This window comes from Lepus europaeus, chromosome 14 (genome assembly GCF_033115175.1).
Source record: "Lepus europaeus isolate LE1 chromosome 14, mLepTim1.pri, whole genome shotgun sequence".
In the NCBI taxonomy this organism is placed as follows: Eukaryota; Metazoa; Chordata; class Mammalia; order Lagomorpha; family Leporidae; genus Lepus; species Lepus europaeus.
In genome coordinates, this window is record NC_084840.1 from 65713374 (window position 1) to 65738431 (window position 25058).

A 25058-nucleotide genomic window follows, 5' to 3' on the forward strand; every position below is an offset into this window, starting at 1 on the left:
CCATCCACTGCCTTCCCCTCAAATGCCCATGATAGCCAGGAGTGGGCCAGGCTGAAGACAGGAGCATGGAGCGCAGTCTGGATTTCCCACATGCATGGCAGAAGCCTAGGTACTTCAGTCATCATCTGTTGCCTGTGAGAGTCTGCATTACCAGGAAGCTGGAATCGGGAGTGGAGTCTGGACTTAAACCCAGCACTCAGTATGGGATGTGGGCATCTTAATGGCTGTTCTAAACACCTGCCCCTGAAATGGGTTTATAAGATTTTTTTAAAAAAGATTTTATTTATTTGAGAGGTAGAGTTACAAAAAGAGGGAGAGACAGAAAGGTCTTGCATCCACTGGTTCACTCCCCAAATAGCTGCAATGGCTGGAGCTGGGCCAATCCGAAGTCAGGAGCCAGGAGGATTCTTCCTGGTCTCTGATGCGGGTGCAGGGGCCCAAGCATCTAGGCCATCTTCTACTGCTTTCCCAGGCCACATCAGAGAGCTGCATTGAAAGAGGAGCAGCCAGGACATGAACCGGCGCCCATATGGGATGCTTGTGCTGCAGGCAGAGGATTAACCTGTGCCACAGCCCCGCCCCAGGTTTTTAAAATTGATCACCCATTGGTACAAATGCGCCAGGCAACTTCAATTGACAAAGAAACAAATGAATGAAAAAAAAAAAAAAAAAAAAAAAAAACCAAACCCACGTAGCATGTTTGCTCTGGTGAAATTTTAGTATGTATTTATGATAATTGGATGAAAAATTCAGGTCAAATTGGTTTTAAGCCTGAATAAAATAGGTTTTGGGAAGACATCCTGAGGAAGATTTGGCATCAAGTAGTGGATGAGGTGAGATTTTGGAGATACTGGGGCTTGTGGCATTTGGCAGATCCTGGTCCCTGGGCAGGGCCTATTTCTGGGGACCCTGGGAGCAGTGAGTACAGTGAACAATGGTGGATGGTCTTGGAGCCACTGGCAAAGGTCTTTCTAAACAGCTGTTTCCAAGGCCTCTGCTTTCCTCTCATGCCCCTCCCTCCCTAGGGTCAAGGGCCTCGGTGGGTCTTCTCCCAGGGCTTGAGTGCAATGAGTGAAGCATGCTGGGGTGGGTTCAAGGCCTGGCCTTGTTGAGAGCTGGCACTGGTCACATTTGAGCTCTGCTACGTGCTCTCTTCTTAGTCCTAGATATTTGATCTGTGGGGCCTGCGCTTGTTATTGCCATAAATTGCAGGAGTGTGGAGTGGAGCTTAGGGTGTGAAATGGCACCAGGCAGAGGATGGGCTGGGCTGAGCCTGTCCCTGTCTCCTGGCACTTTCAAGGGTATGGTCACCTTCTGCAAATCTCTGTGGCTTTGATTTTGGTGTAGGCGCTCATCTGTGCCTGAGCAGAGCCCTGTTGTTGCTGAGGGGCCTTGGAGTCACCAGGCCAAGAGTTTGGAGAGGCAGCATGGTGAGGCCTGGACTCAGAGCCAGGGCCTCTGTTCCGGAGCTGCATGCCCCCAGCCAGTACGCCCCCTCCCTGGTTTGGGTTTTCCCATTTGTAATGTGGGTCAGTAATAACCACATCATCAGGTCATTTACAGAGATGAAAAGGAGATGTTGTGTAGAACACGGCTCAGCCCAGTGCACAGTGGCTGCTGTCACTTGCAGGTGGTCTCAATGTTGCAGGCCCCGTGCATCGATGGCTTTCTCTATCACTTTAAATAAAAGTAGCTTTATCCCCTGCCCAGGAGCAGAGCCAGCCCCTGCAGGGAGCTGGAGTGGTGGGGGCCGCCCCCTGTTCTGGTTGAGGGCCCTTTGTCAGTGCTCTTACTCAGCCTTCCCCATATGTGCTTCTGTTAACTCGTGTAAAGAGATCAGCTCCTAGGAGCGACTCCCTCTTGCCGGCCATGCCAGCATCCAGAGTATGTGCCCTTCTCAGGGTGTGTGTGGGCTCATTCGGGTGCCCTACCTGGAGTGCCGTCTACACTGCCCTGCTCTCCAGGTTCTGAGCAGTGTTTCTGGGGTTCAGAGCAGATCCCGTCTTCTCTGCTCGCCCAGCTGCACCCCGCCCTGGCTGGAGTCTTCCTTAGACGTTTCTCTGGGCCTGCTCTTCCTTTCCCTTTGCGTGTTTTTCTTCAGTATCCAAGGTGTTCACAGGACCGATTCTTTTTTATTTATTTATTTATTTATTTATTTATTTATTTGACAGGCAGAGTGGACAGTGAGAGAGAGAGACAGAGAAAGGTCTTCCTTTTGCCGTTGGTTCACCCTCCAATGGCCGCTGCGGCTGGTGCGCTGCGGCTGGTGCATCGCGCTGATCTGAAGCCAAGAGCCAGGTGCTATCCTGGTCTCCCGTGCGGGTGCAGGGCCCAAGCACTTGGGCCATCCTCCACTGCACTCCCGGGCCACAGCTGAGAGCTGGCCTGGAACAAGGGCAACTGGGACAGAATCCGGTGCCCCGACCGGGACTAGAACCTGGTGTGCCGGCGCCGCAAGGCAAAGGATTAGCCTATTGAGCCATGGCGCTGGCCCACAGGACTGATTCTAACCCCTGGCACATGACCCCTACTAGTGCTTAGTGACAACCCAGGTGGTTTTGAACTTCTGTGCCCCTGACCTACATTAAGATGCGTGCATTGCCCTGTGACCCCATCAACAGAAAAGGAGCCAGCGTGAGGCACATGTTCAGCAGGGGAGGCTGAGGGTTCAGGAGGTTGCCCCATCTCAGCACCCCCTGGCACATGCTCCTCTGCTCTGGGTTGCTGGCTGCTGCTGTCTTTCATGTGTTTTCATGCTGCCTGGGTTTCCCAGGTTGAAGGCACTGCAGGTCAGGGCTGCAGTGGGAGCCCGTGGCTCAGGCAGTAGTGGGGAAGGAAGACCAGGCCCAGAGAGACTTGTGAGGAGGACTGCGGCCTAGGCAAGGGGCAGCTGGGCAAGCAGAGAAGACGGGATCTGCTCTGAGCCCCAGAAACACTGCTCAGAACCCAGATGGCAGGGCAGTGTAGATGGCACTCCAGGTAGGGCACCCGAATGAACCAACATGCAGCCTGTGAAGGGCACAGATGCACCTTGGCTGCCCTTGAGGGGGTAGGAGGGACTCTGGTTGTCCTGCACTCTGTGAGCAGCTGTCAAGGGCTTCGCTGGGCAGGGCAAAGTTGGTTGGGAAGGGACAGGCAGCTGTGACTGCCAAGACTTCAGCCCACTGGGCCCTGCAGGGAACAGTTTTAGGAGAGGGATGGTCCCACCCAGCGTATGGTTTGGTCCAGAGGAAAGAGCACTGGGCCAAGAGAAGTCAGAGTGCCCATCCTGAGGCCTGGGTGTGCTGCGGTCACTCACCTCTCTGTACCTCAGGTTCTCTGTAGGATGTCCTGGGGCCTGGATGTGGGGATGTGTGGGAAGTGGCAAGTGTCCTCCAGTCCCCACTCGGCAGTCTGAATCCTGCTGTGGGCCACTGGGAGTCACCCAGAGCCCTTGAGCCTGAGTTCTTTCTTTTCTCTTAGCCTGGTTCAGAAGGAGAAATCGATGGAAGCACCAGACAGCTGGAGTTTGACGTGGAACTGGTCAGTATGAGTGTGGAGCCCTTATTGACCCTGCCCCCTCTCTTTCAGCCCTGGAGCATGGCTGCAATGTTGGGAGATGCCATCATGCTAGCCAAAGGCCTCGTCAAACTGACCCGGGTGGCCCTGGAGACCCACCTGCAGCACTTGGGCCTCGGTGGGGAGCTCATCCTGGCAGCCAGGGCCCTGCAGTCCACGGCTATGGAACAGATTGGCATGGTCTTTGGGACAGTACAGGTAAGAGGGCCTTTCTTAGGAAGTGGGAGGGGGCCTGGCATGAAGAGGCCTGGAACTTGGGCTTTTGGCGAGACCAAGGGGTGTGAAGCAGGACAAAGACAGCTGGCCTTGGCTGGAAGAGAGAGCCCAGCAGCTGGCATGTCCCCCATCCTTCCAGGGTGGGGCAGGCTCCCTGTGCGAGGCCCTGGCTGCTGTAACAGAATGCCGCAGACAGAAGGGGGCTTAAGCTGCAAACATTTTTTGTCATGCTTCTGGAGGCTGGAGAGAGTTCCAGATTAAGGCATCAGAAGATTGATGTCTGGCGAGGATGCATTTCCTGACATAGAAGCCGTCTTCTCAGTGTCCTGACTCAGCAGAGAGCACAGGCGTGCTTTCTGGGGCTTTTTTTTTTTTTTAGGATTTATTTTATTTTTCTGAAAGGCACAATTACAGAGAGAAGAGGAGAGACACAAAGCTCTTCCATCCATTGGTTCACTCCCCAAATGGCTTTGATGGCTGGGGATGCACCATGCCAAAGCCAGGAGCTTCTTCTGGGTCTCTCACGTGTGTATAGGGGCCCAAGCACTTGGGTCATCTTCTGCTGCTTTCCCAGGTGTGTTAGCAGGGAGCTGGGTCAGAAGTGGAGCAGTCGGGACTTGAACTGGCAGCCACATGGGATGCTAGCCTTGAAGGCAGCAGCTTTATTTGCTATGCCACAGTGCCGGCCCTTGCCTCTTGTCAGAGGGCCTGAGTCCTGTGTGTGGGAGTTCCACCCTCACAACTTAATCGCCTTCCACCTAATGTCACATGGGGGTTAGGTTCCAAAACTTGAATTTGGGGGCACATGTGTGCAGCCTATAAAGGGGCTCCTGTGTCGATCAGCCTGGCTCAGTCTTCGGAGCCTCTTCCCATGGGCCTGCTGAGCCCCAGCCAAGGCCTGGCCCTGGGTTCCTCTTTGCTTTTGCCAGGCGTCTCTGGATGCCTGACTTGGGTGCCCTGCTCCTTTCCAGGCTGACAGCTATTACGGCCCTGCTGAAGGCAGCCCATCCTCCAGCCTCTTGCACTGCCTAGGGGAGGGGATTCCCTTTTGTGCAAAGGTCCAGGAGCCTTGACTCTTTTTTTTTTTTTTTGACAGGCAGAGTGGATAGAGAGAGAGAGAGAAAGGTCTTCCTTTTTTTGCCGTTGGTTCACCCTCCAATGGCCGCTGCAGCGTGCGCATTGCGCTGATCCGAAGCCAGGAGCCAGGTGCTTCTCCTGGTCTCCCATGCGGGTGCAGGGCCCAAGGACTTGGGCCACCCTCCACTGCCTTCCCGGGCCATAGCAGAGAGCTAGCCTGGAAGAGGGGCAACCGGGATAGAATCTGGCGCCCCAACCGGGACTAGAACCCGATGTGCCGGTGCCGCAAGGCGGAGGATTAGCCTGTTGAGCCATGGCGCCGGCCGCCTTGACTCTTATGTGCTAGGCATGGTGTTAAGTGAACACAGGTGCTGCAGGGATGACGCTGAACCCAGCTGGCCACAGCAGAGCACTGTGCATGGGTTGCCACCCTGCGTCCCTGGCCTGAGGGCATGAGGACTGAGTGCAGGTGCATGGGCCCATGCAGCTTAGCAGTTACATGGCAGGGACTGCCCTGTCTCCTCCCTCCTTCTGTTTTGTGGTTGGCTGGCCTCCTGGACAAAGGTCATATTGCTGTCCCTGTCCTGTCTCATTGTAGCCTCTAGTCACTGGCAGCTTTAGAATGCTCAGCCACTCCCTTCCTGTTGTCCCGTGGCATCAGTGTTCTCTTGACCACACACAGGTTTCTTTACCCTTGAGAGAACTTCACACTGGTGTCTCACTGCTTACCTAGGCCCGGGATAGCCCAGATCCCAGATGCTCACTCCTATTTCTCACATGAAGCTGACACCAACCGGTTTGCTATGAGACCTGTGACTATTAAGAGACAAGACCAGAATCCTTGTCATTGTCCCTGCCCTGGCCGTCACTGCTGAGGCTGGGCTGTGACCCAGCCACCGCATTTGGTGCTGTTTGTGGTGAGCAGCGTTTGCCTTCCTGTTGGGAGTTTTGCCTAGAAAGCGAGGTTGCCCCATTTACCGTGGCTGGTCCAGAAGTGAGGCTGCATGCCAGGACTGGGCAGCCTTGGCCATGAGGATGAGGGCCTCCTGCTGACCTCTGCTCCCTCGGGCGTGGTGTGCCCTGGAGGCAGGATGGTGATGATCCACCACCAAAGAGGAGGCGCCTGGGTGAAGAGACTTTTGACTGTTTTTCTGCCTTTGGTGCCCTAAACACTGAGGTAGTTGGAGGCTCCCTCCTCCCTATGGGTTCCCCCACTGTGGGGACCTGTCTGCCTCCAGCTCCTGGGCTGTGCGCATGTAGACTCTTAGTGTGTCGGGTCCCACTGGGCGACCCCAACTGCCCATGTGCCCCCCCACCACAGTGCTGGTGATTCAGTATCGGGCAGCCGCCGTGGCAGTTCAGGGCAGGTGGAGGGACCTGTGCTGCGGCTCCCAGGGCCCTGTCCCATGCTCCTCACTGGCTGCTGAGAGGTGCCCAGTGGGCCCAAATGTGACCCATTGCTACTGCAGCAAATATGCTGTTAGTTGGCCCCAGGGGTGGCCAGAGGACAAGCCTCAGCTTTGAAGCCCTGCCCTGCCGTTGGCTGACTTGTGGCCTTACCAGTCACGGCAACTCCCAGCCTCAATCTCCATTGGTGAAATGATGGTGATAGCCAGGCTCTGTCCTCCCACAGGAGAGAACGTCTGATTTCTTCAGGGCCTCTGATATCTTGGAAAGCTGAGACGAGAGGACTTTGAATATCTGGCTGTTTGTGCATAACCGGCAGGTGGCCCTTTGGGGTTATTCCATTTCAGTTAAATGGGGGATCCAGGCCACTGGCTTCCCTCCAGGAGTTGGTCAGTCCTAATAATAACCTCCTCAGGCAGTGTCCCTGACCCTGGCCATGGCCCCGCATAACTCTAGGACTTGGGGGAGACCTAATCCTATTTTCAGATGAACCAGTAGCTCAAGGTCACTCCAGGTTGAAAAGCTGGAAGGAACTGAGGCCCCAAGGTCAGGCCTTGGTGACTGCTACTAGACACTAGGATCCTCTGCTCCCTTGTCCCTGGCACACTGTTGCTGTGTTTCCAGTTCTAACCAGGCCTGTGACCACCCCCAGAAGGAGAGCGTGTTAACACACACACCCTGAGCTCCCTGGCAGAATCTGGGTCTGCAGGGAGGTGCTGCCTGGAGTGGGCCAGGTGCTCCCCATCTGTGCTCCCAGTACCAGCCTTCAGCCGTGATTTTGCCCCTCAAGGCTTTCCTCATCCTTGGCCCTGGTTTTTCCTCCCCAAAGCCCTGACAGGGGAAGAGCTTGCTGGGTCAGAGAGTGGTGTGCACCTGGCTTGGCCCTGGCAAGGCACTTGGTGGCCACGTGGGGCTGCCTGCCCTGGACCACACAGCCAGGTCCAGGCTGCCAGCTGAGAAGGGGGCCTTGGGCAAGACATTGTGCCACCTCTGGAGGGTCAGTGAGGCTGGGACGGTGGTGGTGTGACAGGGAGGGGAGCCCAGCCGGCTCCTGCTCTTCTCTCACTGACCTTGACTCCCTCCCCTGCAGGGCCAGACTGCACATGACGAATCTTCCACCAGTGCTGAGAGCTTCGATGACCTGGAAGCAGAGCTGCACTTCTCAGGGGCACAGGCAGCAGGGGCCTCTGGGAACTTCTCTGAAGCCTCCACCCTCGACCCGCTAGCTCCATCGCTGAATCCTGCCCACAGTGAGGGCCCGGCTCCTGCTTACGTTGCCAGTGGACCCTTCAAGGATGCTGGGCTCCCGGGCCAGGGCAGAGTCAACGGGAGGCTCTTCACAGACCCTAGAGACTCCTTCTCTGCCATGGGCATTCATCGAAGGTTCTTCCACCAGGACCAGTCCCCTGTGGGGGGCCTCACAGCTGAGGACATTGAGAAGGCCCGGCAGGCCAAGGCTCGCCCCGAGAACAAGCCATACAAGCAGATGGTGCGTCTGGGAGGGCCCTGGGGCAGGGCAGGGCGGTGCCCACTTGACAGTAGTGCAGGCATTGACCCCTACTGGGGACTTGCCCAGGGTGCTGGGGACTGGGGTGCTCAGGAACAGGAGACTTCTTGGTGGAATTTGCTGCCAGGAGCAAATCCTTTGGAGCCGGGAGAGGGTGTGGGCACAGCATGAGCGTCTGAAGGCAGATCCTGCTCCACTTGCTGGTTCTACAAGGTCCTTCTCTCTTCTCCAGCTCAGTGAGCGGGCTCGGGAGCGGAAGGTGCCAGTTACACGACTCGGGCGGCTGGCCAACTTTGGAGGTAAGGTGGCCACATGCCTCTGTGCCGCCTCGCCTGCCCTGCCACGCCAGCCCCGGCCAAGAGGAGCTGGGGCCTATGGGGCAGTGGAAGTGGGTGGGAATGCAGTGAGATCCCAGAGAGGGCACTGGCCAGCTCTTGGCATTTTCTGAGGGGGGACTGGACATCTTCCACGGCTGATGATTCAGTTCTGGATTCCTGCTTGGCCTTGGCTGACCCCGAGGGTTGGCACACAGTGGCTGCCTTACTGTCAGCTGCGGCATCAGCTCCTTACCTCCGCCTGTCTACCAGTCAGCCTCTTTGGAAGCTGCCCAGGAAGGAGGCCAGGTAGTGGGTACAGGTTCCTCACTGGGACTCCTACACGGTGGTTTTTTTTCTTTTTGCCCCTGGGACCAGACATTTGGAGAGTACATTTGCTGGATCCCACAGGCTGGCAGGGGAATGAAAACCAACCAATGGGATGCTGTGGCCCTGAGCTGATGTGGTTTAAAGTTGTTTCAATATGTGGTGGTGTCATGAGCTTTATTTATGATTTTCTTTGGGGAAATCACTTTGTCTATTACACTGGCTCTCATTTTGTATAAGTTATAGTATAATTTTATAGGGAAGGTTTATAGCGTCTATAATTGCTTTTATGACTTTGTGTTGTATCTACTGCTTTTTTTAATTTAAAGATTGATTTATTCATTTGAAAGAGTTAATGAGAGAGAGGGAGAGACAGAAATCTTTCTTCTGCTGGTTCATTCCCCAAATGGCTGCAACAGCCGGAGCTGGGCTAGTCCAAAGCCAGGAGCCAGGAGATTCATCAGGTCTCCCACATGGGTTGCAGGGGCCCAAAGACTTGGGCCATCTTCTACTGCTTTCCCAGGAGCTTAGCAGGGAGCTGGATTGGAAGTGGAGCAGCCGGAACTCAACCCGGTGCCAGTATGGGATGCTGGTGCTTCAGGTGGTGGCTTAACCCAGTAGGCCACAGTGCCAGACCCTCTTCTGCTCATTTACTGACCAAGATATTCCTGTTGAAATTGCCATCACCTTTGTGGCAGCGTCCCTAAGATGGACTGACTGCAGGTGTATTTCTTTAAAGGCCAGCTGCCCACAGTAGCATCTCCAGGTATTATAACCACCAAGAGCAACAGTTGCAGCAGTTTGATGCATATACTGACCGCGGGCAAGTGGTCCCCTCCGAGGCATGAGTGAGATCTCCATGGTTCCTGGTGACATGAGTCAGCCTTTTGTGTAGCTTGGCTGATTGGTAAATCTCTGCTCTCCTATCCTGCCCAGCCCTTATTCTCTTCTCATCTGCTGCCTCTCCTCTTCTCTTTTGGAAACTCCAGACTGGCTGTGGGCAGATGCTCATACACAGTGTTCCCCAGTAGCCTTGTAGTGTGGGAGCCAGACTAGTGTGCAGATTCCAACACTGGATGCAGAGTGGCTGTCTTCCCAACACACAGAGCAGACTAGGCTAATTGGATAGAACTTTCTCAACTGTAAGTTCTCCCACAAGTATAATTGTTACCTTAGAATTTGGCATCTGCTGCTGCTTAGCTGTTGAACAGTTTAGTATAAAGGGTCATCTGAGTTGTAGTACAAAATTAATGCTTTATTTTCGTTTCATGAGTTAGCATTTCGAGCAGTTCCTTATGGAATGTCATAACCTCCTGGGCTCCAATAACAGAATGAGTTTGAAAGACACTGCCCCAGGGGCCAGTGCTGAGGCGTAGTCGGGTAAGCCTTCACCTGCAGTGCCAGCATCCCACATGGGCGCTGCTTCCAGTCTCGGCTATTCCGACTTCCAATCCAGCTCCCTGCTAATGTATCTGGGAAAGCAGTGGAGGATGGCCCAATTACTTGGAACCCTGCACCCATGAAGGAGACCCAGAAGAAGTTCCTGGTTTCTAGCTTTGGACCAACATGCTCTAGCCATTGTGGCCATATAGGGAGTGAACCAGCAGATGGAAGATTTCTCTCTCTCTCAAATAAATAAATCTAAAAAAAAAAAAGAAAAAAAGAAAAAATCACACCCTGGTGGGCTCTAATGGTCCTTAGCCCCCAGAATATGTGGCATGTGCCCTGCTTTGCACAGCAGCTATTAGCTAATATTTCTTTCTCTTTTTTTTGAACATTTATTTATTTATTTGAAAAAGTTAGAGACACAGAGAGGTCTTCTACCCACTGGTTCACTCCCCAAATGGTTGCAATGGCCAGTGCTGGGCCAGCCTGAAGCCAGAAACCAGGAGCTTCCTCTGTGTCTCCTACATGGGTGGAAGGGGCCCAAGCATTTAGGCCATCTGCTGCTGCTTTCCCAGGTGCATTAGCAGGGTGCTAGATTGGAAGAAAACATCCAGGATACAAACCAGCGCCCACAGGAGATGCAGGCATTGCAGACAGCAGCTTAAAACATTATGCCACAGCACTGGCCCCAGCATTTCTATTTCTTATTAAAATATTGGTTATGCCCCTTTTTTATCTCTTCAGAGTCTGCCTTGTCTGATAATTTATCTGTATTTTAGCTTTGTTTTGGTTAATGTGTACATGATATCTTTTTCTTTTGCTCTACTTTTAACAATTTTATGTATTTTTAAAGATTTGTTTATTTATTTAAAAGGCAGATTTAGAGAGAGAGAGAGAATCTTCTATCCATTAATTCATTCCCCAAATGGCTGCAATGGCTGGAGTTGCACCAGTCTGAAGCCAGGGGCTGGGAGCTTCTTCCAGGTCTCCCACGTGAGTGCAGGGTCCAAGGACTTGGGTCATTTTCTTCTGCTTTTTCTGGGCACATTAGCAGAGAGCTGTATTGGAAGTAGAGCAGCTGGGACTTGAACCAGCGTCCATATAGGATACCAGCTCCTCAGAGGCTTTACCCACTATGCCACAGTGCCAGCCCCCCCTTTGTGTGTGTGTGTTTTTAAGATTTTATTTATTTGAGAGGTAGAGTTACAGACAGAGGGAGAGACAGAAAGATCTTCCACCCCCTGGTTTGCTCCCCAAATGGCCATAATGGTTGGAGCTGGGCTGACCTGAAGCAAGGGGCCAGGAGCTTCTGTGGATGCCTGGGGATGGAGAGGCAGATGCTGAGAACCTGAGAGAACAAGCCTGGGGGCTTCCTCCCCGCTCCTTCCTGTTCCCCCTCCATCTGTGCTGTGGCTGCAGCCACCTCCCCACACCTCTTCTGGGGCTGGGAGCCGTCGGAGGTGCCAGGTGATGACAGTGAAGTCGGCTGGATTCCTGGGGAGTTAGGAACCCCCTGAAGCAGTGGGACGATCCCTGTCCTGCTGCGTGTTCTGTGTGGAGTTTCTTGCCCTCTCAGGCCAGAGAAGTTGTTGGATGTGTTTGTGAAAGTGGGGCTTGGGCCAGTGCCTGGCACACAGTGAGTGCCGGCGGTGATGGCGGCGGTGGTGTAGCGGTTCCTAGATACTGTCTGTCTCCGCCCTGTGCTGCTGCACAGAGCGCCCTTGAGCCTTGCTCTGTAAACACTGCAGTTCCTGCCAGGTAAAGGCAGAGCCAGGAGGAACATTGACTTCTTGCACTTGCCCTTAGGCGCTTTCCACCCAGCCTTCTTTGTTTGTTAGAAGGCCCTGTTTGTTGGAAGACATTTTATGTTTCGCTCTTTTTTTTTTTTTTTTTAACCTCTGGTGTCTGTCCAGATGGAAGCCCAGAGGCTGCTCAATGTTGGAGGGAGGCAGATACTAATTCTTTTTACTGTAGGTTATTTATTTATTTATTTTTGACAGGCAGAGTGGACAGTGAGAGAGAGAGACGGAGAGAAAGGTCTTCCTTTGCCGTTGGTTCACCCTCCAATGGCCGCCGTGGCTGGCGTGCTGTGGCCGGCGCACCGCGCTGATCCCGAAGGCAGGAGCCAGGTGCTTCTCCTGGTCTCCCATGGGGTGCAGGGCCCAAGCACTTGGGCCATCCTCCACTGCACTCCCGGGCCATAGCAGAGAACTGGACTGGAAGAGGGGCAACTGGGACAGAATCCGGTGCCCCGACCATGATTAGAACCCGAACCCGGTGTGCCGGCGCAGGCGGAGGATTAGCCTATTGAGCCGCGACACCGGCTACTGTAGGCTCTTGTCATGCAAGAATCTTAGGTGCTGACCTATATAAGGCAGATTTTATTCAAAAGATGAGAAAGCAAATACACACACACACATACACACACAGATTGCTCCACACAGATAAATACCTAACATGAGTGGACAGTGGGCTAGATTTGCCCAAAAGGAGAGAGGTGGGAGATGGGAAGCAGAGAGTAGACAGAGCACCTGGCTCCCCTCTAGCTGTGGTCTGCAGCCAGAGAGAGAGCGAGCGAGCGAGAGAGCAAGCACGACCCCTCCCAGTTGTTGGTCTCCTTTATGAGCCCAGGGCAGTGGCTCTCCCAAGGCTTAAAGCCACCTGGGGATTACATACATGGCAATTCCACAAGTTCTACGTGGAACTCAAAACCCATAATTTCATGGTGTCTTTCCCCCAGGTCCCAGATGAAGCAGATGCATCCTGGGAAGGGGAGTGTTTTGACCGATAAGTAGGAGATTAGACTTACATGTGGGGCAGGGGTGGTGGTGTGCAGGTACCTCTAGTTCATCACACCTACCTAGCTGCCCCCTAGGCCGCATCAGAGGAAGGGCCTTGTTTGCCTCTGATACTCTCTATGCAGACTTCAGGGAAGAAGGGGATCTGGTGGATCTGGGTTCTCAGAAGTCACATGGAGGAGACCCACAACCTGGGAGCCTGGTCCAGGATTCTCCTGCTGGGGCAGAGCCCTTCTCTCTACCACTGCCCCTTCTCCTTCCTGAATTACAAAACCTACCCATGTGAGAGAATGGTCAGGAACTTTCTTGGATTGAGTTGGCTAGGCCAGGAGGTCTCTCATTTATTTATTTAAGGTTTAGTTATTTTGGATGGCAGAGCCATCTGCAGCAATGGCTGGTGCTGGGCCTGACCAAATCCAGGAACCAGAAACTCCGTCGGGGTCTCCCACATGGCAGTGTTCCAAGTGCTTTGGCCATGTTTGGCTGTCTTCCCAGGCACATTAGCAGGGAGCTGAATTGAATGTGGAGCTGTCAGGACATGAGCCACAGCTCATATAGGATGCCCGTGTCACAGGCAGCGGCTTAACCCACTATGCTGCAGTGCCAGCCCCAAGGGGTCTCTTAGAACCAGGATCAGAGGAGGGAGAGGCATGCCCTGGCCTGAAGGCTGAGCGGTGGTTGAGGTGGAGCCTGTCACAGGGCAAGGGTGTTGGGTGAGCCTGGGCGCTGGGCTAGGGGTCCCCATGAGGGCCTGCGGAATCCCATGTTGAGGTGCCCATCTTCCTGGAGTTGTCTCCAGATACCCCTTGGGTATAAGCGAAGGAAGAGCCTGGCTGGGGATTCTAAGAGCTATATTAAGCCAGGGCCCACAGCAGAGGAGGGGGAGGCGCTTATTCTGTGGTCACTGGAGCAGCAACAGTGACCTTGGGAGGCCAAGGTCGGGCACTGGTTGACTGGGCCTGGGCTGCCTGTGTTGGAAAGCCTGTCTGTCCAGTAGTTGGTAGCACCTCAGCTTGGCGCTGGGCTGGTCCTGAGGGACGTGTAGGGCTCTAGAAGGAGCCGGAATGTGGAATGTTCCTCGGGTGATTCGTGTAATGACAGGTCCTTGCCAGTGAAGAACTCTGGCTCTGCCTGGGAATCTGGAAAGGCCCAAGGAGCCACCTGACGGGGATCTAGCAGGGTGATGATGTGGGCGTGAGGGTGATGTGGGCGTGGGTGTAATCATTTTTGCTGCACGCTCTTGTCTTACAGCCAGATGAGCATGCTAAGTGCAGACGTGTGGAAGGTGCACAAAGTGAGAGCACATTTTACTCAAAAGGTTAGGAAGTGAACACACTTCCATGGGTTGCCCCCGCCCCCTGAGAAATGCCCACCAAGAGTGGGCAGGTGGGTCAGGGTCAGAAGATTGGCCAAGAGGAGGAGGGGGTAGAGCACCAAGGCAACAGCTCCACCCCTGTGGTCTGTGGTGGAAGACGAGTCCCTCCCACCTGCTGGCTTCCTGTATGAGGTTGGGGGAGGTGTCTCACTGGGCACGAAGCCATCTGGGAATTACATGGCACTTCCACAGGTTCCATATGGAGCTCAACATCCAAATTTCATGGCATTCCCTCCCCCCCTTCCTCTCACCTTAGGTCCCAAATGGAGCAGATGCATCCGGGGAAAGGGAGTGTTTTGATTGACAAGGAGGAGGATTGAGCTATATGGGGGCTTGTGACTTCCAGCCCAGCAGACCTGTCTGGCTGCCTGCTCATCCCATATCAAGGGGCACACCTCTGTAGGAGGAGATGGGGAGAGGCTCAGAGTGGCCATCCCTCAGCTGTGCACCTGCTCCTAACCGGCCAGGCCAGGGAGCCTGTGGCGCAGCGTCCCTCTGCCAGGCTTGTCTCTGATCAAGATGCAGACAGACAGCAGGGAAGGTTACCATTGCTGTTGTTGCTTTCAGTCAGATAGTGTGCTGGGTAGGGTGGAGGTGGGCAAGCAGCAGGCAGTTAAAGTTTAACCAGAGACTGGCTCCCAGCTCTGTGGCCAGTGCCCTCCAGAGCTGCAGGAGGACAGTGGTCAGAGAGAAGACACAGCGAGTGTGCCTGCCAGGCACTTTCATTCCGTAACACCTGGATGTCCTTGATGGGGTCACTCCGAAGGACTGTTGCCAGATAACTGTGGCTTCTTTGTGTGATTGCCAGGGCTTGGCTTATTCTGCCCTGTGCTGGACACCCCAAGATCAACAGCCACACTGAGCACTTGAAGTGTGGCTTGTCCAAAATGTGGTGTGCTCTGGGCACTCAGTACATACTGCAGGTTTGAAGACTTGGTGCATGCGTGCAAATCCGGAAGATGTCTCTCATAGTTTTATATTGATGATTTGTAGAAATGAAAAGATTTGGATACATTGAGGTAAATAAAGTATATTATTAAGGGTTTGTCTTACAGGTTACTTCTTGCCTTTTATTAAAGGGTCTACTGGAAAATTGTAAAGTATGTGTTTGACTTGCCACTTCCCCAGGCCTTTGCAGCTGGTGACGTGGAAGTTTTATTGCCCCCTAGTGGTATATAAGATGTATTGCAAAAAGATCTTTAAAAATTTTTATATATTCATTTTCATTTTACTTAAAAAGCAGAGTGTGTGTGGGGTGTGTATGTGTGTGTATGTGTATGTATATGTGTGAGCATGCACTTGCATCCACAGCTTCACTCCCCAAATGGCTGCAACATCCAGGACTGGGCCAGGCAGGAGCCAGGAGCCTAGAAGTCCATCCGGGTCTCCCATGTGGGTGAAAGAGACCCAAGTACTTGAGCCATCACCTGCCTCTCTGCATGCATTAGCACAGAGTTGGGCCAGAAGTAGAGGAGCCAGGACTCAAACCTAGCATTCTGATATGGGAGTGCTGGCATCCTGACCACCCAACCGCTGTGCCTCCCCCAAAATCATGTAATAAAATTCAGTTACCTTCCTTTGATTTTTAAAATTTATTACTCAAACATTTTTCAATATGTTCACTATTTTCACCGAAATAATACATAATGTAGAAAATCTGGGACATCTGAGAACAGGTGTGAGTACGCTAGCCTCTGAAACTGCCCAGTGTGGCCTGAGCGGGTGGCGCTGTGTTCCTGGCATGCCCGCGGTGTCTCCCATCCTGCCTGCCAGACCCTCAGGTCCCTGTTCCGAGAGTGTCTGGCTGGAAGCCGCTGGTATTGGCTGGGGGTCAGAGGAGGTGGGCCCTGGGGAGGGTGCTGTGCTTCCAGTGTGGGCTCGGCCTTCCCACTGGACTCTTCTCAGCTGCTGGGGCCATCCAGAGAGGGTGGTTTTTGGATAGCGAGATGTTAATGAAGTTAAATTTACAAGATTGTGAGAGGGGGTAGTGCCTCAGGATCCTCAGGCCAGGGAAGGTAGAGGTGAGGAGGGTCCTCCACTCATCGTGAGGCTGCAGCCTGAGCTGGCTTGGCTTGGGGACACCTGATCTTCAACTTCTGCAAAAGGTCCCGAGTCCACAGCAACTGCTTTGCATTGCTGTATATTCCCCAAGCAGCGCGCCGTGGCCCGAAAGCCCGACGGTATGTTGCAGTGATTCTCATCATGTAGATGGTGGGTGCCCTATGTCTCCAGGGTGTCCTTGGCCCACAGACTGTCCCTGGGCCACCTTCCTGTCTGTGCTGGGTCCTTCCCAATGTGTTACCCAGTGCCCGTTACTTTGTGGAGGGCGTTTGTGTGCCTCTGAGCCTGAGGGTTGTCAGCGGGAATGGTGGTGGTGGTAGGGGGTGTGAAGCTTTTTCATGGGAAACACCCATCCAGAGCCAAGCACCTTACCCCCACCCCCTTTTAAAAATCCTGGCGTGGAGGCCTTGAGAGTCCCATGGGAACGCTGAGTGGCTCCCTCCCCCTTGCAGGTCTGGCCGTGGGGCTGGGCTTTGGGGCCCTGGCCGAAGTTGCCAAGAAGAGCCTGCGTCCTGAGGACCCCACAGGTGAGCTGGGGCTATTGGCTCGGGGGGGCGGGTATGGGAGGCCATGGGAGGTCTCGCTGCAGCCTCCAGCAGCTCCCCAGTGCGAGATCCGTGCACAAAGCCCCCGTGGGCTGCGAGGCCGTTCTCAGATTTATCCATTTTGGAGGGTCCCAGCCCTGCGTGGTCTCCCCACCCACTCTGGGCTCCCTCTGCCCTCCTGTGCCTGTGTGACCCAGCTTCAGGACCTAGCCTCACTCCCACTTCTGGCCCTGCCAGCCAGGAGTCGCAGGGGCCTGTTGGTCCATCTGGCTGAGGCTCTTCCTGCATCTGTGCGTGCTGGATGTGGGCACCCTGTGTTCGCCGACTTCGTGGCTTCAGTAGGTTGGATCCTTGGCAAGGGCCCTCCCCGCGTGACAAGGATCTCCGCTGCTCTGCCTCCTGGGGGCAGGCCTGAGGCCAGGCACAGGTGCTTACTGGGATATGATTCTGGGTGGCCGCTGTGGGCCCGGCTCGCTGGCCACAGTGAAATGCTGGGGTCATGATGGTGACTGGGGGTACAGCCCAGGCTCCAGCGGCCTCGCACCCACAAGGTTGCTGTTCTGGGTCCCCTCCCCAGACTTCTCCAGGTATGGGAGGGGTATGGGGAGGTGAGAAGTCCACTCAGTGGGACCAGGGGCTGAGCGCAGCCTGGAGAGACCACGTCTGCCTGCTGAGCTGTCCAAAGTGTAGTTGTGGTTCTGGGTGGGCACCTATGATCAGGTCATCTCCCAGCCCTCCACCGTGTCGCCCACCACCCTATTACAGTGTGAGGACAGCCCCCTCCCCCTTGGCTCATGAGCTGCTTCCTCCTGGAGGGCAGGGCACAGCCCCACCGGCTGCTCAGGACTGGGCCCAGGGGCACCGTGTCTGTCCTGGGAGGAGGACAGATTTAGCCAGGGTATTTTTAGTGGCAGTGCTGAAACAGGGAGGTGGAGCCAGGGTTTCTCGGGAGTGGGAAGCCAGAGCCAGACTGCCCATCATAGCCTGGCCCCAGCTGGCGGAGGCCAGACGGGCTCCAAAGTCACAGATGGTGTCCTTTGTCGAGGACAAGGACAGTGGTGACTGGGCTGGAGATACAGGGGTCCTGGGCGGCAGCTTCCTGGCACCACTGGCCTGGAGGGTGCTAACCAGCCTGCCAGGCCCTGCCACTGCCTCCCCTGGGCCATGCTCAGACAACCAGCCATGCCTGTGGCGGGTGGGGTGGGGGGCTGCCTGGGAAAACCCAGACTGAGCTGAGTGCTGTCCCCAGGTCTCAGGGGCTAGATTATCCCCACTCGGTCTGGGTGTTGTCAGGAAATTTGCCCCCTTGGGCCTGAGGCAGTGGCCTTCTCCCTTAGACTCCTTTGCCTTTCCTGCCTCCAGGGACTCAGGCCAAGGACCCCAGGGGCTGGGGAGGGCAGAGGGGATACTGAGGGGCTGCCTTTGTCTCAGCCCTGGCCCTCTGCTACAGTCCATGGCAAGGACCTGGGTCTCTTCTGGGCCTGACTTACGGGTGGCCCAGCTTTTTACTGTGGAGCTAAAATCTAACCCCAGTGTTCCTTCTGCTCCAGACCTTGTCCTGCTGCTGAGACTGGGAGTGAGCCTCATCCCTTCCCGTGTTCCTGCCTCTAGGAGCCAGCAGATGGCTGGTTTCTTCCGAGGCCTCTCATTCCCAGGCAGCCCACTGTGCCTGTAGGAAGGAGCCAGGCTAGCCATGGCCACCTCTTCTGTCCCTTTGCTGAGCAGGCCTGTGGTGATGCAAGCTGACTGAGGGCCTTGGGGAGGGAGCCCCAGCAACATGTGGGGCCTTCTGAGCTAAGCTGATTCACAGGGCCTAGGGGAAGGAGACCCACTGAAGAGTGTTGAATGCTCTGGGAAAGCAGAGGCCTGGAGTCCCAGCCCCACACCTCTAGACAGTGGTAGACTCAATATTTATTTAGGCAGGGGGCCTGAAGCCAGAGGGGCCCGACTCTCCATGGCCACACTGCTGCTGGTGGCCGGACTCAGCTGGCCTCCTGTGGCTCCTTGGATTCATTCCCCTGCACCTGCCACCCCTGCTGACTGGACAGAGGTCACAGCACCCTTGAGATCTGAATAGCAAGGGAGGCAGGTCCCTTGAGGATGGGGCTGTCACTGCAGAAAGCTGCCCCATGTGGAGAATGCACAGTACAGCAGGAGGGGTGCAGGGCGGAGCTGGGTGCTGACCTCCTGCCCAGTGCTGCCCTCACCTCCAACTGACCATGCTCCTTCCTGGTTTCCCCATTGCCAAGACTGATACTGAGGGAGAAGGCCCTGTGTGTTCGCAGTGTGTGTGTGTGTACGTAAGCACACGTGAGCCTGTGTGTTCACTAGAAAGATGCTGGAGTAAGGCCTGCATGGCTCTGGTTGATTTCATAGGCACTAGGGAGGTAGATGTGGGGTATGGGGCTAAAATTCCATCTCTGGGCCTGGAGACGTCCAGGAAGAAACTGGCTCAGGGCTGGGTCTGTCAGCAGGGCACTCCCAAAAGCCCCCCATGAGTGTCGTGGTGCCAACCCCCCCCCCCCCCCCCAGGAAAGAAGGCTGTGCTGGACTCGAGCCCCTTCCTGTCGGAGGCGAATGCAGAGCGCATCGTGAGCACGCTGTGCAAGGTGCGTGGAGCGGCGCTCAAGCTGGGCCAGATGCTGAGCATCCAGGGTGAGTGGCGGCAGGGCTGCCCAGGTGGGCAGGAAAGGACACAGCACTCTGCCCCGTGAGGAAGATGTGGGAGAGGGGCAGGAGGGCAGTTTCTGGCCACAGACTCCTCTTGCTTAGCCTGGGCCCGGGAGACTGGACTGCCTGGAGATTTTTTTTTAAACAGTTTGTTTTGAGAGGCAGAGTTAGAGAGTCACAGAGGTAGAGAGAGATCTTCCATCTGCTGGTTCACTCCCCAAATGGCTGCAATGGCCAGGGCATGCTCCATGCCCCTGGAGTCTCAGCTTTGGGGCCTCCTGAGGGTGAAGCGAGCAGCGGCAGGGTGGGATGGTCAGGGAACTTGGCGTGAGCCATGTTAGGCTACTGTTGGCAGAGTTGTCTCAAGAAAAATAGGCAAACTCGTTAACCAATAAGTACGTGGGGAAATGTTCTTGAGAGAACACTGCCTGAGCAGCCCAGGCAATCTCTGGACAGTCAGACTGCAGCTGGGAAAAATGCACAGCAAAACGTCAGCGAGAAAATAAGTTTCTGGAGTGGGCTGCATTATGGGTAATTTTAACATTTTACTGTTTCTTTTACAACTGTCAATACCATATATGCTTGTGTGAACCCTCTTTCTGAGCCCCTGGGTTGAATCCAGGGCTGCTGGCTATGCTGCAGTTGTGATGCTTCCCAGTGTTGGGGTCCTGCCTGTGGCCACCCATCTTCCCTTACACAGTGTTCCTGTTGGGGATGGCTGGCATGGACCGGTGCAAGGGTGTCTAGATTGAGTTGTTGGCCACAGTGCCTGCCCCAGGAGCTGGCCTATGCGTGGGTCAGCATGGCGGAGTAGGAGCTCTGGTCCACAGCCTCAGGGCCCTGGGTTCCGCGTGGGAGTGAGGAGCACCCAGGCTGGGCCTGCCGTGAGGTATGAGCCATTTGCTTGTTGTCTCTGAACTACAGTCTAGTTGTGAGGTGAAGCAGCAGCTCCCCCCTGTGCAGGGGCTGGGGGGCGGGGTGGCTGCTGGGTGCTTCCCTCAGCACCAGCCCCCTCTGCGGACTTCTGCCTTCCAGATGACGCCTTCATCAATCCCCACCTGGCCAAGATCTTTGAGCGTGTGCGGCAGAGTGCCGACTTCATGCCGCTGAAACAGATGACAGTGCGTGGCCTAAGGGCCTTGGGCTCCCCTTTCCCCTGCTGTGTTGGAGGGGGCAGACTGGGGGGTGCCTGCTGGGGTATCGGCAGGTGGCGAGACTGTGCTCACAGCTCCTTTCTGGTCTCTCCTTCCAGAAAACTCTGAACAATGACCTGGGCCCCAACTGGCGGGACAAGCTGGAGTACTTTGAGGAGCGGCCCTTTGCAGCAGCCTCCATTGGGCAGGTGCACCTGGCCCGCATGAAGGGTGGCCGAGAGGTGGCCATGAAGATCCAAGTAGGTGCCTGGGGGCGGGGGGGAGCTGCAGAGAGCAGAGCTCGAGCCCCCTCCACTCCCATGGCCCCCCTCTTCTGGAGCAGGGACCTGGCCAGCAGTGACTGCTGCCTTGTTAATCAATGTGTGGAGGGGGTCGCTGTCAACGGGTGGCTGCCCTTGGGCCTTTCTGGGTAAATCACAGCAGCGGCACTGGGTCTCAGCTCTGAATCGCCCAGGGTGAGGGTCTGGCTAGGACACAGCGAGAAGGTAACAGCCGTGGGAACACTGACACCCTGAGCTAATCCCCAGCCCCCACCCCACAGTACCCTGGTGTGGCCCAGAGCATCAACAGCGATGTCAACAACCTCATGACTGTGCTGAACATGAGCAACATGCTTCCAGAAGGTCTGAGGCCAGCCTGAGGGTTGAGGGCAGGAGTGGGGGCTTAAGATAGGCCCTGGGGACCAGAAGGGGCCTCTCTGCAGAGCCCCTGGCCCACTCTGACACCCCCTTCTGCCCCGGCCAGGCCTGTTCCCTGAGCACCTGATAGATGTGCTGCGCCGGGAGCTGGCCCTGGAGTGTGACTACGAGCGGGAGGCTGCCTGTGCCAGGAAGTTCAGGTGCGGCTCCTAGCCCGGCCTCCATCCTAGTTCCCCCCAGAGGAAGAAGGGACAGCCCCTGGAGCTCTGGTCTAGTCTGGACTCAGAGCCACACCCTCCCCAGTAGGGGCCTCTGCCCAGTGGGTGGCCCTGAGGGGAAGGTTGTGAGGGTCTGTGGCCAGGATGTGACCCCCGACCCTGCCCAGGGAGCTGTTGAAGGATCACCCTTTCTTCTACGTGCCTGAGATCGTGGACGAGCTCTGCAGTCCCCACGTGCTCACCACAGAGCTGGTGTCCGGCTTCCCCCTGGACCAGGCCGAAGGACTGAGTCAGGAGATTCGGAATGAGGTGTGTGACAGCAGCCAGGGTTGGGGTCCCTGCTGTGGAGCCCTGAGGCACCCTGGTGGGCGGATAGGAGGGTGGCTGCTGATTTCCCAGCCACAGGTGTGGCACTGGAAATCAGCCAGTTGGGAAGAAGGTGGAGTGTTGGGGGTGAAGATGGGGGTCAGGGAGTTCTCTAGCCCCAGACTCCCAGGTTGCCAGGCAGCCTGCTGGTGCTGCCTGACACAAGCCGCCGCGCTGTCCCCAGATCTGCTACAACATCCTGGTTCTGTGCCTGAGGGAGCTGTTTGAGTTCCACTTCATGCAGACAGACCCCAACTGGTCCAACTTCTTCTATGACCCTCAGCAGCACAAGGTAAGGCTCTGGGTGGGACACTGGGGCCTGAGAGCTGCACTGGAACAGGACCCGTGAGCCTCCCGACTGCCCCTGAGCTTGGGAGGTAGGGGGGCTCCTGGATCCTGGAGATGTTACCCTGCTCTGTGCATCCATCCCCCTCCTGGTGTCTCCCCCGCCAGGTGGCTCTTCTGGACTTTGGGGCAACCAGAGAATATGACAGGTCCTTCACTGACATCTACATTCAGGTGAGGTCTAGAGGGTGGCTTGGCCCTGGCAAATGTTTTTCTGAGGCTGGGACAGGATGCTGGGGGACTCTGGAGGAGCCATGACTGGAACCTCTGCCCCCTGTGCCCCTCCTGTGTCCCTGCCCAGATCATCAGGGCTGCTGCAGACAGGGACAGAGAGGCTGTGCTCAAGAAATCCATAGAGATGAAGTTCCTCACTGGCTATGAGGTCAAGGTGAGTGGCCTCCTGATCACTTTGTACACTGAGCTCCTAGTTTAGATCCCAAACAGATGAAGCCCTGGGGAGGGCTCCCTAGAGTGTGGCATCTCCTGGGCCAGCTCTAATGTTGAGTTTTTCAGGATGGGCAGGCGAGTGGGGGACGCTAGGCCTCATTGGGAAGCTTGTTTCTCCCTGCCGGTGGGTTTGTTCTGGCTGGAGGGCGGGGCTCTGGTGAGGGCAGATGGACAGGGAAAGCCCAGTCCTCTCTGTCTTAAGGCTCACTCAGGACAGGAGTGAGGGAATCATAGCTGACTTGGGAGAAGGGGGCATAGTTTTTCTTCCTGTCACCCGGAAATGTTCAGGAAGCACCGTGAGAACGATCTGTCAAGGTGGTCTAGGTGAGCTGGGCCCACCCCCAGAGTAGGAGTGTGACCTTAGGCTAGTTATTATCTTTGAGCTTCAATCTGTTATCTGTAAAGTGGAGCCAGTGGTACTTACCTCAGAAGCCCTTGGGAAACAGAAGCTCCCGCTTCATTATGGCCACTTCCTCTGTGAAGCTTGCCTTGATTTCTGGCTCTCACCTAGCACCCCTGACCCTGGGTGGCCTGCAGTAGACTTGCTCCTCTTGCTGTCTCTCCTTACATCTCACGTTCTTTATGGGTAGGCACATCCTGGGCTGACTGGGGCAGGATGGCTGAGACCAAGGTCCACACGTTCTCTTCTTTTGGGCCAGAAGAGTGTTTTGTGAAAACTTTGAGAGCCTAAGCAGGGCTCTCGCCTGCTACCTGCCATAGGCCCTAACACTCCCTTTGGTCTTATATAAAGCCCAGTTAACATTTGTTATTTTCTATGTTCCTATTAACCACTACTGGATCTAAACACTCACCCTGACACCCCTGTGGACTGCTCAGCAGAGCTTTTAGTGAGAACTCAGTGCTTAGGGCACTGGTAGGAACCCCAGGGCTGCCGTTCACCCACTTGCTCTCTCCTCTCAAGGCCATGGAAGATGCCCACTTGGATGCCATTCTCATCCTGGGGGAGGCCTTTGCCTCGGATGAGCCCTTTGATTTTGGCACCCAGAGCACCACCGAGAAGATTCACAACCTGATTCCTGTTATGCTGAAGCACCGTCTGATCCCACCCCCAGAGGAGACCTACTCCCTGCACAGGAAGATGGGTGGCTCCTTCCTCATCTGCTCCAAGCTGAAGGCCCGCTTCCCCTGCAAAGCTATGTTTGAGGAGGCCTACGGCAACTACTGCAGGAGGAAGGCTGAGCAGCAGTAGCCTCTGGCGGTGGGGCTCTCCTGCGCAAAGCTTAACACTAGTAGCAGGTGGCGCAATGCTCCCAGCGAGAAAGGGAGGCTTCCTGAAGCCCCCAGTGCCAGCGATATACACGGTTTTCACTGCTAAATGTGTGTAGGGTAAGAAGTACAAAGAAGTACAAGAATGATAATGAACTCCCACTATGTCAAAACCTGTGTGTGTTTTTTCCCCTCTGAACTCTAGGTAAGAAGGCAATTTTATTTTCTTCTTTTTCCTAAAGTGAATGTTAACCAGGAGTCAGAGGACTGCCTCCCCCCACACCCCTGCCACCAAAACCACACACCAAAAAAGAAACCCCAAGAAGCCTTTTTGGATTTTATAAACCTTGCAGTCTGAGGTCTGTGTGTGTGTGTTTTCAGAATGGATCTGTTTTCTGCTCTTTTCCTCTCCAGCCTGTGTGGTCTGGAACTGGCAGAGGAGCTAATCTGATTAGTGCCAGCAGTACTACTGCTTGACCACAGAAAAGCCAGGCCTGCTGGGTGTTAACCTTGGAAAACTGAAGCCGTCCAGGACACCTGCCACATCGTGGGAGGAAGGCAAGGGGCGGTGAGACACAGCTCTGACCTGCTGCTGGGAGGTGGTGTGGTGAGGAGACCCCTCCCTGCCTGGCCTCCCCTCCAGGGTCTCTGGGAGGAGATGCACAGGAGGGTCAGCATAGGCTCTGAGTTTTTGTATAAGTCTTATAATTCCCTAATTTACATGTTTCTGTTCAATAAAAAAAAAAAAAGTGCCTCTGAGAAGTGCTTTAGTGATAGTACTATTTTCTGTGTCCTTAAGGATTCTGAAGAATGGTGATGACCCATTGCTTTCTAACCTGGTGGTCATTCTTCCCCATGAAGGGGTCTCAGACCCGAGGGTCAGCATCACAGCTGGTCCACCTCTGATGCCTCTGCAAGGTTTGTGCCTGTTCCCAGCATGAGGTCCTCGGGACCTGAACCTGGAAGAAAGCTACATTCCGCCTGAGAGAGGAGAGGGGATGAAGGGAATGCGCCCCATCCTCCCCATGTTCCCTGCTGAAGCAGTCTACACAGTGACACCGGGCAGCAGGGTCAGCCACTTTTAAGATCAGCTGCCGCTAAAGGAACACTTCCTGAAATGTCCTGAGGCCCTTCCCACTGAGCACCTGGAAAGTGCACTTGCACACAGTGGCCCAAAATAGGTCCTCATGTGCATGCTAATAAGGGTTCATAGGAAGTTGACTTTCTCAAGTTTGGGACTGCTGAATAGCAGGCAGGTTGTAGAGGTCTGGGTAGTCTGCACTGGCACCCAGCACCACCTGTCCAGCCCTGTGCTCCTGCAGCACAGAGCCTCCCTGACCAGAGCCACGCCCTGCAGGGTACATGTAGTGGCAGGGCCTTGCCAGCTGCGCTTGGGCTCTCACAGCCTCTTCCTCTCAGCCC

The 25058-nt window shown here is 55.2% G+C and overlaps 1 protein-coding gene across 1 annotated transcript in view; it reads left to right on the top strand.

Moving 5' to 3' along the window:
• The window catches only part of COQ8A (coenzyme Q8A), a 39503-nt gene extending 15570 nt beyond the window's left edge, over window positions 1–23933 (top strand). The window contains exons 2-15 of the mRNA XM_062210849.1: window positions 3571–3756; window positions 7349–7747; window positions 7998–8064; window positions 16479–16553; window positions 19104–19226; window positions 20277–20362; window positions 20494–20634; window positions 20937–21018; window positions 21140–21233; window positions 21419–21560; window positions 21802–21909; window positions 22071–22136; window positions 22264–22350; window positions 23332–23933. Of these exons, the coding sequence (XP_062066833.1) occupies window positions 3580–3756; window positions 7349–7747; window positions 7998–8064; window positions 16479–16553; window positions 19104–19226; window positions 20277–20362; window positions 20494–20634; window positions 20937–21018; window positions 21140–21233; window positions 21419–21560; window positions 21802–21909; window positions 22071–22136; window positions 22264–22350; window positions 23332–23619 (1935 nt within the window). The 5' untranslated portion in view covers window positions 3571–3579 and the 3' untranslated portion in view covers window positions 23620–23933. The remainder of the gene's footprint in view (window positions 1–3570; window positions 3757–7348; window positions 7748–7997; window positions 8065–16478; window positions 16554–19103; window positions 19227–20276; window positions 20363–20493; window positions 20635–20936; window positions 21019–21139; window positions 21234–21418; window positions 21561–21801; window positions 21910–22070; window positions 22137–22263; window positions 22351–23331) is intronic.
• Window positions 23934–25058: the final 1125 nt, after the last annotated feature.